Raw genomic sequence first — 12665 nt, 5'->3', positions numbered from 1 at the left:
GACTCCGTTTTCCTGGTGATTCAGAAAAACCTAAGGGGACTTTGACCCGACCCGGGCCAGGTGATCCTGGAACGAATGGCGGCTCGGCCCACTGAAAAGAAAGTGCTGGCCAGCGCCCCAGGTAGCAGCCATCCTGCTCGCCACTGAAGCGGCATCTCCTCTAGAGAAGGAGGTAGGCGGAGTGACAGGGAGGGCGGGATGGAGGGGGAGGGGGGAACCAGCCGGGTCGTGGGGGTGGGGCGACAGTGACATCACCGGGAGTCGGTTCTTAAGCAGCAGCGGGTCGCGCAGGGAGAGGGACAGTTGGAGTGCCGTGGCGAATCTTTGAGACCGCGGCGGCCCGGAGAGCGGCTGTAGCCGCCGCCGGCGGGAAGGAGGGGGCTAGTCGTGCCCAGGACCACCGGAGCCGCCAGCGCCAGCAGAGCCGCAGGCGAGCAGGACAGCCGCTTGGGACTGGGCCGGGGCTGCGGGCCGCAGGCCCCTTGCTCCGGCCGCCGCTTGCAGAGAGTGGGCGTCCGATGCCACCCACAACGAGCTAGGGTGAGCCTCCGGCAGGGCAAGCAGTCGTCGCTGCAGCCGCCACCGCCGCCCGAGCCGCGGGCAGGAGTCTTGGGAGCCGCCGCCGCCCGGCCAGGCTCCGCCGCCGCCCGCACGCTCCCGGGCCCCCGACACACATGAGATTCTTCAGGCTCACTTTCAAGTGCTTCGTGGACTGCTTCTGACTGCGCCGCCCCCGCCGTCCCGCACCCCTCCCGCCCACCCGTAGCCCCGTCCCCCGGCCCGGCCGTCCCCGAGGCCCCCGGGCGGGCCCGCGCTTTCGGGGCCCTCTCTCCAGGTGCCACCGCAGCCCCTTGCCCGCCCGCCACCCTCGAGGTGCCGCGACCCCCGGCACGGCCTCGCGGCCCCAGGGGCCATGGCGAAAAAGAGCGCTGAAAACGGTATTTATAGCGTGTCTGGCGACGAGAAGAAGGGTCCTCTCATCGTGCCCGGGCCCGACGGTGCCCCAGCCAAGGGCGATGGCCCTGCGGGCCTGGGGGCACCCGGTGGCCGCCTTGCCGTGCCGCCGCGAGAGACTTGGACACGCCAGATGGACTTCATCATGTCCTGCGTGGGCTTCGCCGTGGGCCTCGGAAACGTGTGGCGCTTCCCCTACCTGTGCTACAAGAACGGAGGAGGTGAGTGCCCCTGCGCATCCTGGCTTTTCATCAGTGGTCAGTTCCCAGCCCCAACCTGCCACGGGCCCACCAGAGTAGCGGGGCAAAGTCCAGAGGTTAGGGAGGCCCGCCCAAAGCGGGTGGGGGCCATGGTGCCCCCTCACTAACCAAGCATTCGGTGACCCAGCACAGCGGCCTCTACCCCCCCTCACCAGTCATGTGCCTGGCAGTGTGGAGGGGAAGCAATCAAGGAGAGCTTCCAGATGAACTGAGGGGTTGCCTCACAGACTTCCAGTCCAGACTGGGAGTGATTGGCCACTGAGGTGGGAAGGGAAGGCCTGCCCCCAGTGGAGGGGGCTCTAGGAGGTGAGGAGCCCTGGCTGCTCCCATGGGTCAGGCACACAAGTGACACATTGTGTGGACCCCCCCAAGTGTGCACATAGGAGTACACACACACACACACACACACACACACACACGCACACACAATGGGCCACTCTGTCCCTCCCCCACACTCTCCCCTACCCTCCCTCTTCTCCCTTTTCTCCTCTCCCCTCCCCTCTGGCCCAGGGTTGGAACACTGGGTGCTTGAGCCAGGGTTGGGAAGTCTGCGGCCTGGCCTGCCTGGCGCCGCCACTGAACAGGCTGCATGCACATCCCATGCCCAGTTGCCTAAGCTCAGCTTAGCAACAATAGTGGGTACTCGCCTGTCCTGGGACTGCAAAGCAGCACTGGGCTTCTAGAGAGCTGAAGCAGCTGGGTGATGAGTGGGAAACTGAGTCCCAGAGTGGGGGGTGGGCTCTGTCCAAGGTCACACACAAGAAGGATGCTGGGAACAGGAGCCCAGTAAACTGCAATTAACTCTGTCACTGAGTAGCAAAGAGAGCTGATCCTGTGCAGATAGGGGTCCTAGACAGCAGTAAAGAGGAGTAGGTCAGAACTGCAGCTGCTCAGTTCTCCTCTCCTTCCTACCACTCCACATAATTGCTGGAATACTCTCTCAGCCCCTTTCCTTAATTTGTCTCTTTGTCCTATACCAATACCCCCATAAGCAGAGAATTGCCACCACCCAGTTTTCTCTTGGGACTCTCGTGGTTACAAAGTTCGGGGTAGTTGGGCTCATTGCCTTTTGACAAGCCCCCAAGCCTGAGCAACCAGCCTGGCACACATGAACACACCCTAGTCATTCCTTCCTGTCTGCTGCCTGCCAAAAAGAATTGTAGCACAAGAGAGGGCCTGTATGCATAAGCCTGTGTATTTTCAATGCCTGCTAGGTCACCCTAGGTGTCTACAGGCTCAGACCTCAGTGAGCCAAGGGCTTCCCATAGTACAGAGAACACTGGCTAGATGCTGCTGCTGTGCCTCCTCTCAACAGACCTAGAGCTCATCTCCTGGAGTTATTCACCTTGAGCCTCTGAGTCAGTGGCCACCACTGTGCTGATTCACTCAGTGGGAAGTCATGGGACTGGGGTGCAAGCTGAAGCTGGGGCTCTGTCTGGGCCTTCTCGGACTTCTGGAGTCTGGGCTGGTGTGAGGCCTGGATGGCTTGGCTGATGGGTTTGGGTTAAGTCCCCTCCTGACCACACTCCATGCTTCCTCCTCTAGGTGTGTTCCTTATTCCCTATGTCCTGATTGCCCTGGTTGGAGGAATTCCCATTTTCTTCCTGGAAATCTCACTGGGCCAGTTCATGAAGGCCGGCAGCATCAATGTCTGGAACATCTGTCCCCTATTCAAAGGTGAGCCGCCCTGGACCAACCATCAAGTCTCCATTTTTCAATTATTGGCCAGGGCCAGGGAACACAATATGGCTGTGACCCACTTGAAGAAATCTTTTGATTTCTTAGGAAAGATTCCTAGGCTTAGGAGAGAGTCTGCAGGATACTAGATTATACAATTAATTTGAAGAGTCAGGAACTAGGGGGCAGGCTTGCTTAAAAGGGAAAGAATGGAGCACAAACAGCCAGGCTTAGGAACAGGACCTGTTGGACACACTTGACTCACCTCAAAGGTCCTATTACTGTCCTTGAAGAAGCTGGGCACACAGGGGTGAAGCAATTTGCCAAGGTTGCCCTCTGAAGGGATGAGTATTTTCCACACTTCCTCAGGTTACTAGAAAGCTTTCTCAGCTGATGTATAATGGAGGCTACTGGGTAACATGGAGTGGAGGCTTGCCTTCTGTGATTGCAGGGTGGCACTGGAACCCAGGAAAGAGCAAGGATTTGAAGCTAGACAATCAACAGGATGTAGTAACCATATAGGTAGAAGAGGAGAACTGTCTCTAGCTCTGGGCTGGGTGGGGGAGCTGAAGCACAAAGATCATGGAGGAACATGGCAAATCTTAGCCAGAGACAGACAGACAAGAAAGGTAGCCTAGAGTTGGGACACACAATTGGACTTGAAAAGCTTGGAGAAGTCTCTGGCAGGATGAAAAGAGAGAGATGATACTGGGAGAGATGGAGGCATACAGGGAACAAACTGTCAGGAACTCATCAGGGATCAATGCCAGCTCTGGAAGGGGAGATAATGAGGGTGGTAGAAAAATGGCTACAAAGGACCCCAGAAGGAGCAAAAGCTTCTGACTCATCCTTAGGTCTGGGCTATGCCTCCATGGTGATTGTCTTCTATTGCAACACTTACTACATCATGGTGCTGGCCTGGGGCTTCTATTACCTGGTCAAGTCCTTTACTACCACTTTGCCGTGGGCTACGTGTGGCCACACCTGGAACACTCCTGACTGTGTGGAGATCTTTCGCCATGAAGACTGTGCCAATGCCAGCCTGGCCAACCTCACATGTGACCAGCTTGCTGACCGTCGGTCCCCTGTCATCGAGTTCTGGGAGTGAGTCAGGTGCCTGTGGGCAAGCCCATCCTCTCTCATCCCTTGGGGGTCTCCATATGTGGTCAAGCCCTGGGTGCATATGGCCAGGGATACAAAACAACCACTCCTGGGTTTTGTCTGTCCCCATCCTCCAGGAGTGCCTAGACAAGTCTTAGGGCTTGAATAGACATTGCTCCTATAGCAACATGACATTTGCTATTGTCCTGTCATGTTGACATCATTATGGAGCTGAAACTGCATATTTGTAGAAGGTTGGAGTGAGGATGATGACCCGGGGTAATCCTCCAAATACCTGATGGTACAGCCTAGACCAGGGCTGTGATGAGGGAGGACCTGCCAACTCCAAAGCAATCACTGTGCCCTTTGCTGACATGATCCTCAGGTGCCTTCCTTTCTTCTCTACCCTAGGAACAAAGTCTTGAGGCTTTCCACAGGGCTGGAGGTTCCAGGAACCCTTAACTGGGAGGTGACCCTGTGCCTGCTGGCCTGCTGGGTGCTGGTCTACTTTTGTGTGTGGAAGGGGGTCAAGTCAACAGGAAAGGTATAAGTAGGGGCATGCAGGGTGGGGGCAGCATTACCTGGGAGGTATACTTGTCTGCAAGGGACACAATGACAATAGGAGACTAGACTGAGGGTCAAACTTACAGAGGGGACAAGTCCTTAAACTCACACCTTTTACTCTCACCTGTTGGTGGGCATTCTTTCTCAATCTTCACCTCCAAGGACAATAACCTTCAGCCCAGAGAGTAAAAGGTCCTTTCCCTGTGTCCACTGCTCATCTTGGCCCTTTCCATTTCCTACCTCTTCTACTGCCTCTCCTTCTGTTTCTTCCTGCTCCTTGCTAGATGCCTAAGTTAATTTTGTCACTCTGGGTGGACCTGATCTGTAGAGGCTCTCACCTCTGTGATGAACCAACACATTAAACTTGCTAAGCCAGGGGACATGCTCAGGTCCCTGGAGGATCAAACTCCAGTGCATCAAGATTTCTTCACAGCATGGTCCTCAAATGCTGAGTATCTCCCTCCTTCCCTGTCTTAGCAATAACACCAAGCTGCAAACCCAACTCTTGACCAGCTAGAATCCCTAACTGCTAAGGAGCCCATCAGTCTACCAAGAATGACCTGGAGTTTGGGACCACGGGGCTCTGAGGGAATATGTGCTTATTATAATCCATGTAATATTGCCACAGATTTTCTGTGCCCATACTCCCCATACCTTCCTGCCCCCATATAGGCCTGCCCCATAGGAACAAATTCCGTAGACTGCTTTCCTTTATTAGACGTTAGATACACCTAGGGACCCTCACATTGGAATGTTATGGCCCTGTTTCTTCCCTCCTTTTGCAGCTAACTAGAGCCTGCTATGAGGCTGCCAGGGCCCCAGCCTGGCTCCTACCTTCCCTGCGGATAGTCCCTCACTCAGGAATAGAATGAGTGCTATTGGCTTTCCTAATCCAAATTCTGAGCATGACTGCAATTTGGGGAGATGACTGTTAGGCATGTTATCAGCTCACAGTAGCACTGGGAACCAGCCACCAAATTTAGGCAGGAGGTATCTTAAGGGGGAACAGGGACCCAGAGCCTTTCTGAGCACCCTGGCCCCCCAGATCGTGTACTTCACTGCTACATTCCCCTACGTGGTCCTCGTTGTGCTGCTGGTGCGAGGGGTGCTGCTGCCTGGAGCCCTGGATGGTATCATCTACTATCTCAAGCCTGACTGGTCAAAGCTAGGGTCCCCTCAGGTGAGGAAAGATAGTTTTTGTGGCAACAGGGTTGGGAGATGCTGCCTGTTAAACAGGGTCCCTTGTGACTCTTCTCTTGACCTATCCCTTCCAGGTATGGATAGATGCTGGGACCCAGATTTTCTTCTCTTATGCCATTGGCCTGGGGGCCCTCACAGCCCTAGGCAGCTACAATCGCTTCAACAACAACTGCTACAAGTAGGCACCCACCCCTGCCCTGCCTGCCCTGCCTGCCCTGCCTTGCCCTGGAGCAATGGAACTCCTTAAACCAGAATATTCTGCCCCTCCACCCTCAGGGATGCCATCATCCTGGCACTCATCAACAGCGGGACCAGCTTCTTTGCTGGCTTTGTGGTCTTCTCCATCCTGGGCTTCATGGCCACAGAGCAGGGTGTGCATATCTCCAAGGTGGCAGAATCAGGTGAGTTGCCTGACCTCGGCCAACTTCCAGAGCAGCAGAACTACTCTGATGTAGGACACACACACACACACACACACACACACACACACACACACACACCATTCTGACATGTGACAGATGAGTTCAGCTAGCTCTGTGAAGCTGAGATGCATGGCTCTATGCAGCTGAGATAAGGCAATTCTCTGGATCTGGGGACCCCCGTCAGACACTTCCTGGACTGCAGGGTGTGTCCTCATGTTTATTGAGTGCTGCAGATAGGAATAAAGATGATCCTTCAGTTCTATCAACCCAGGACAACCAGCAACTGCCATGGTTGCTGGAGCTCAGGGATAGTAGTGTGAGTCAGGAGTCCTGCTAATACAGGGTGGGGTGCTACCAAGGACCACAGCCTTTCAGAACTCTGGTGTGAGATGCCTGTAGGACCTCAATGGGCTTAGCCATGCTGAGGCACAAATAGTCCTCAGATTTTTATTATTTTATTATCTGGGGGATAGTTGTGACCTTGAGCATCAGGGTACTCAGGATGGTGCTGAGGGCCAGTCTCACCCTGCATCTTTGCACTCAGGGCCTGGTCTAGCCTTCATTGCCTACCCACGGGCTGTCACACTGATGCCTGTGGCCCCACTCTGGGCTGCCTTGTTCTTCTTCATGCTGCTGCTGCTCGGTCTGGACAGCCAGGTTTGCAGGAGCTCTAGGGCAGGAATGGGGTAGGGGCTGGTGGTGGACAGGGGACTTGGCACATTGGGCAAGAGGTACACGGGTACATGGGGAACCTGGGCCTGAGCTGCCCTGGCCACAGTTTGTAGGTGTGGAGGGCTTCATCACCGGGCTCCTGGATCTCCTCCCGGCCTCCTACTACTTCCGTTTCCAAAGGGAGATCTCCGTTGCCCTCTGCTGTGCCCTCTGCTTTGTCATCGATCTCTCCATGGTGACTGATGTGAGTGGGGGTAAGGTGGGTTACTGTCAGTTTCCAACCATGGGCCATCTTCCCTGACCTGACTCTGTTCCTCAGGGCGGGATGTACGTCTTCCAGCTGTTTGACTACTACTCAGCTAGTGGCACTACCCTGCTTTGGCAAGCCTTTTGGGAGTGTGTGGTGGTGGCTTGGGTTTATGGTAGGTCAAGATGAAGGGCCGGGTTAGAAATTGTGGGGTGGAATGGGGATGAATGGTCTCCATCTCTAGCCTTCCTGTCCACCTCATCCTGTTCCAGGAGCTGACCGCTTCATGGATGATATTGCCTGTATGATTGGGTATCGACCTTGCCCCTGGATGAAATGGTGCTGGTCCTTCTTCACCCCACTGGTCTGCATGGTAAGGCTAGGGAAGTAGGCAAGTGGTGTGGTGTAGTAGGGCACCAGTGACTACAGGCATCTGTGTCCACAGGGCATCTTCATCTTCAATGTTGTGTACTACAAGCCACTAGTCTACAACAACACCTACGTGTACCCATGGTGGGGTGAAGCTATGGGCTGGGCCTTTGCACTCTCTTCTATGCTCTGTGTGCCCCTCCACCTCCTGGGCTGTCTCCTCAGGGCAAAAGGAACCATGGCAGAGGTAAGGTCCCTACCTAACTCATTCCTCAAAGAACAGACCATTGCTCAGAAGCATGGTCAGCTAAGACTGGAGGAGGAAATAGATGGAAGGGAAGCTAACCCATTATGGCCTCATGTGGCAGAAAGGATGCAGGACCCACCTCTCACTTCCCTGGCTCCACACAAGGACCACATTACAGGGATCAGGGCCTGAAAGGGCCCTAAGGTACCTTGATGGCAGATTGTAGGAGCTAGAGAGGTTGAAGCAGTTGCATGTGACACATGGGAAATTCAGCATGGCCTCCTCTCCCACAGAGATGGCAGCACCTGACCCAGCCTATTTGGGGCCTCCACCACTTGGAATACAGAGCTCAGGATGCAGATGTCAGGGGCCTGACCACCCTGACTCCCGTGTCCGAGAGCAGCAAGGTCGTCGTGGTGGAGAGTGTCATGTGACAGGCACCCCCAGCTCATATCACCAGCTCATCCTTTGGTAGCCATAGCAGCCCCAGCTTTAGCCCCCACCCATCCCTCTGGGGGCTTGCCTTTCCTTGACAGTTTGGGGGTCTGCCTGGGGGGGAGGGGAGGAAGCACCATGAGTGCTAACAAAAATAACTTTTTCCATTTTTAATAAAACGCCAAAAATATCACAACCCACCAAAAATAGATGCCTCTCCTCCCCACTCCACAACCACGCTGGTATTTGTGTTGCTTCCAGGCCTACCTCCTCTCCTTCCCAGTGCCCAAGATCCATCTCCTAGCCTTGCCAAGCCCACCTGCCTGCCTCCTAAGCTCTGCTCTGTAACACATCTTTGCCCTAGAAACAACAGTGGCAGCTTGGGTAACAGGAGAAGAGGGGAAATAAGGTAGGACAGGAGGGGAGGCAAGAGAGGGACAGTGGAACCAAGGTGAATATCTCAGCTGAATTAGACCCTTCCCACCTCTATTTCTAGAAGCTAGAGAGCCAGTCAGCAATGGAACCTTGTGTTCCTGCGCCAATTGCCACCAATATTGTGTGAGCTTGGGTCTGACTACATGTCTGTGTGTGTGTGTGTGTGTGTGTGCGCGCGCGCGCGTGTGTGTCTTGCACACGTACATGTGTAGATCTGTAGATCTCTTATCTCTTACTGAAAGTGAATACCAGAAGTAAACAGAGCCTCTGGGCAGAGGCTTATATTTTGCACATTTTATAAGAAAAAAAAAAACTTGAGAGTGAGACTTCTGCTTGTATATTTCTAAAAAGCCCCTACCATCCCATTTCCACTCCTTTCCTTCATATCTGCACCTTTCTTCTCTGACCCTAGCCAAGGAGTGTGAATTTATAAACTTAATTTTCATAGGCAAAACAAAAGTTTCAGGCTGTTGAGTACTGTTGTGTGGATGTTCTGTACGGTGTCCAGCCAGAGACAGGAGTAGGAAAGTGGGAGCCTGAATGGTGTCCCCACACTGTTCCTTTGCCTCTAGTCTGTGGGGTGGACGGCTGTAACATTGTCCCAGGGAATCTGGGTCTGCTCACCTGACATGCTCAGACTTGCCCACACCCAGCTTCTTGGGCTGGGCATGATTGCAGGGATGTCCCATGGACACAGCCTAGGGAAGGGATCCTAGGCATGGCTCCCACCTCCAAGCTAAAGGCTGATGTACTTTCGACATCTCAAGTCTTCCATGTAGCAGCTTAAACCCACATATGTATCCCATCAAGGCCGAAACAGCCAAGTAGCCCCTAGAAAGGCTTCCTTCACAAAGCTGGACTAAGCCAGGGAGGTGGGGCTGGGTAAGGGCGCAAGCCTTTGGGGATGTTCTTACTGTGCTAAAAAAGCCACTGCAAACATAGCAATAAAAACACTTCATTTTCCAAAGTTGGCTCTTGTTTCTGCTTCTCTGGAAGAGGAATGAGGTGGGGATGCTGGTGTGGGAACCTTCCTCCAGCTCCACCTTGCATTCACTAAAGCCCATTCTGAGGGATTCTGCACCTAGTACCATGTCAGAAACTGGAAATAGAGCAGCAAAGGAAGCCTCAATCCCCTAGACTGAAGAACATGGGGTGACAGTAAGTTCAATAGGAACAAATGCAGCAGAGAGAGGCTGTAGCTATGTGTTATTCCAACAATTTTTCTAAACCAAGCATGGTGGCTCATGCCTATATGCCCAAACTTGAGATACTGAGGCAGGTAGATCAAGAGAAGTATGTTTGTGAGCAAGTGGCCTTCCATGATCTAAAAGTAAAGGGCATACTAGGATCACAGATAGTAAGAGGTAAGCTGAGGCAATGAACCAGGGACTAGCCATCAGTATCTGGACCTGTCTGGTAGCACTGGAGCTGGGTCAGGGAGGTTCTTTGGATTGGGGTCTTCTTTCCTGGCAGAATCAGAAGGAGCTGTGGATGACTATATGATGCAGTAATGAGGAGTCAAGATAAACACCAGAGATTTGGCTTGAGCCACAGGAAGAATGGTGCTGCCAGGTCCTGTGATGGGGAAAATTGGGAGTTGGTTTCGGGCATGTCATCTGGGAAATGTCATCCAAGTAGAGATCTCTGGTTGGCAAATAGACACAAGACTTTGCAGTTCTAGAAAGTCTGGCCTGGAGCTAAAACTTCTGAAGTACTTACCACATGAGTCCTGAGTCTAGAAGGGCTGGAGATGGAGCTTAAGTGGATACAGAGGGAAACTCAGTGACATATATCATCCTGGGCCCTGACTGGCCTTCAAAGGTCAAAGATGATGGTGCTATATATAGTTCACTGTGTGGCAGAGATTATAGGGACTCAGACAAGAGTGGTCTTGGGCAACATGCAAAAGTCTCGTTTAAAAAATGGGAATTCAAAAAGTCAGCTAGGCCTGTCAAACTAGCTACTCAGGCGGCTGAAGCAGGAGGATCAAAAGTTTGAGGCTTTCCTAGTAGCTGAAGATAAGGTCAATGATAGAACACCTACTTAGCATATATAAGGCCTTGGGTTTAATTCCCAGAATTTCCAAAAGCAGAGGCTGGGGTAGGGGTGGAGTTAGCTGAGTCTGGCCATCCCAGGTATTTGGAGGACTATGGCAAGGGGGAATTGCAAAATCAAAGTCTTCCTGGGCTACAGGGCAAGTTTAAAGCCATCTTGGAGAGCCTATGAAGATTGTCTCAAAACACATCAAGAAAAGGAGATACAGCTCAGAAGTAAAACACTTGCCTAGCATGTGGAACACCCTAGGTTCAATGCCCAATGGAGGAAGGGAGAGAGTCAAATATATACATGAATGAATGAACAAAGTATGGCTTATTCACAAAATGCAATTTTACTTAGTCTGACAAAGGAAATTGAGATATATGCTGTATGGATGATCCTGAAGGACATGATGATTGGTGAGACACTTCTGTAAGACCACTGCATGATTCTACTCAAAAGAAACTCCTAGAGCAGTCAAATCTAGAGACTGAGTGGAGTGATGAGGCTTAATCTCAGATGAGTGGCTGGGGTTTAGGAAACATGATATCAAGTTCTATATGTGCAAATGTTTAATGGCATCAAAACTATGCGCTTGAAAATGGTAAAGATGTTTTAGGATGTGTTACAAGTTTATACATTTATGCTTTACCACAATATAAAAAAGTGATAGAGGACAGGTCTTGAAAGGGTGGGACTTAGTGCACAGAGGACAGCCTCTGACGAGTCTGTGGTGCCACAAGAAGGATGATAACCAGACAACCCTAGTTCTGTTCTGTGCAAAGTAGTTCTGTTCCATGCAGAGTGGGAAGCAATCATCACCTGGAGCAGACTGTAGCCTCCCTGCTCCCTTCTCAGCACTCATCTTCAGTTTGTCTTCCTTTACAGGCCTCTGCTCTTGCCCAAACTCCTGTTTGCTCTTATCCCTAAATCTCAGCATGTTATCGTCAGCTGCAGAAGATCTTCGTAAGGTCTACTAGAACATCCCCCTGGCCTCACACCACCCTTTCACTCAACTAACTCCACCCATGAAAAAGAAGGAGCTCACAGTCTCAGGCTCTGTTGAGGATGAGCTCTCACGTCTCCTTCAGGCCAAAGGCCTTCTCAGCAACCAGTCAACTTCAGAGACAGAAAACGGTGACATCATAGAAGGCTACTTCACAGAGCTGTGCTATTTAACTGGGTGCTACAACAATAGATTCCTATTTACTCAGAAAAACTGCTCCTATACAAAGGTTTAAGAAACTGAATTAAAAAAGTCAAAGTAGATTGAGAAAATGGAATGGCAAACCATCAGACAGGATGCCCCAGAAGCTGGGCCAGAGAGGGTAGTGGTCAGGGTCAGAGTGGAAAAGCAGGAGAAGTGATCTGGACTTTAGCCTTCCAAAGCACAGACAAGCAATCTCAGGGAAGCCCAAAGTAGTCCAGAACACTTCCTGGAAAAGTAGACTACTAATCCTGAGCCTTGGCATAGCAACCAGAGGGTGTTACCTGAATGTTCTTTCCCCCATGGACACCACCTCTAGACTGCTGGGAAGGGGGTGGACTCCTCACAGGACAGCCATGCTTTGAGGGTAAGGAAGAGTGACAGAATGCTTGAGAAGGCATCTGCTTGGCCTAGGCCCACACAGGTCAGACAGGAGTAGGAACATAGATAACTGACAACCACTTAGCCAACATCAACATCTTCAGGAGTCACTCCATTCCAAGAGACACTTCTAACTTGCTCCCATAATCCCTCCACCTAGTCTTAACACACAGTGGGCACAGAACACACCCTCAAAGAGATGGCTGATGGAGGAGGGTAGGATAGGGGTGATAAGCACCTGATCAGGAATAGACCCTTTCTTTTGCCCTGCTAGAAAGCAGCCTAGCTACAGGCTGATCTAAGGAAGCAAGCAGTGAGGGCAAAACCACATCTAGCAACTCTTCAGCACTGGTGGGCAGCAAAGACCCAAGCACTATGCAGTCCTTTCTCTACTGCCTTGAAGCCCCTCTCCACTGCCTTGTTCTGCAGTACCAAGTTCTAGGTCACTGCCAAGGAC

At 52.3% G+C, this 12665-nt stretch overlaps 1 protein-coding gene across 2 annotated transcripts; it reads left to right on the top strand.

Moving 5' to 3' along the window:
• Positions 1 to 269: 269 nt before the first annotated feature.
• Slc6a8 (solute carrier family 6 member 8) lies at positions 270 to 11874 on the top strand. 2 transcript variants are annotated; one of them, XM_028785321.1, is made up of 13 exons: positions 270 to 1175; positions 2760 to 2891; positions 3746 to 3995; positions 4404 to 4536; positions 5602 to 5736; positions 5831 to 5934; positions 6033 to 6157; positions 6723 to 6835; positions 6957 to 7094; positions 7170 to 7272; positions 7370 to 7470; positions 7543 to 7713; positions 8007 to 9550. In XM_028785321.1, exons 1-13 carry the CDS (start codon positions 914 to 916, stop codon positions 8145 to 8147), a joined length of 1908 nt encoding a protein of 635 aa, XP_028641154.1. In that variant the 5' UTR covers positions 270 to 913; the 3' UTR covers positions 8148 to 9550. The 2 variants fall into 2 exon arrangements, with proteins under 2 accessions (XP_028641154.1, XP_028641155.1); XM_028785322.1 differs by lacking the exon at positions 8007 to 9550 and adding an exon at positions 11509 to 11874 and having other exon boundaries at positions 914 to 1175.
• The last annotated feature ends 791 nt before the right edge of the window (positions 11875 to 12665 follow it).

Source organism: Grammomys surdaster, unplaced genomic scaffold (assembly GCF_004785775.1).
Source record: "Grammomys surdaster isolate TR1022 unplaced genomic scaffold, NIH_TR_1.0 125179, whole genome shotgun sequence".
Taxonomy (NCBI): Eukaryota; Metazoa; Chordata; class Mammalia; order Rodentia; family Muridae; genus Grammomys; species Grammomys surdaster.
The sequence above is the reverse complement of the archived record's forward strand: the minus strand, read 5'-3'. Positions and strand labels throughout refer to the sequence as shown.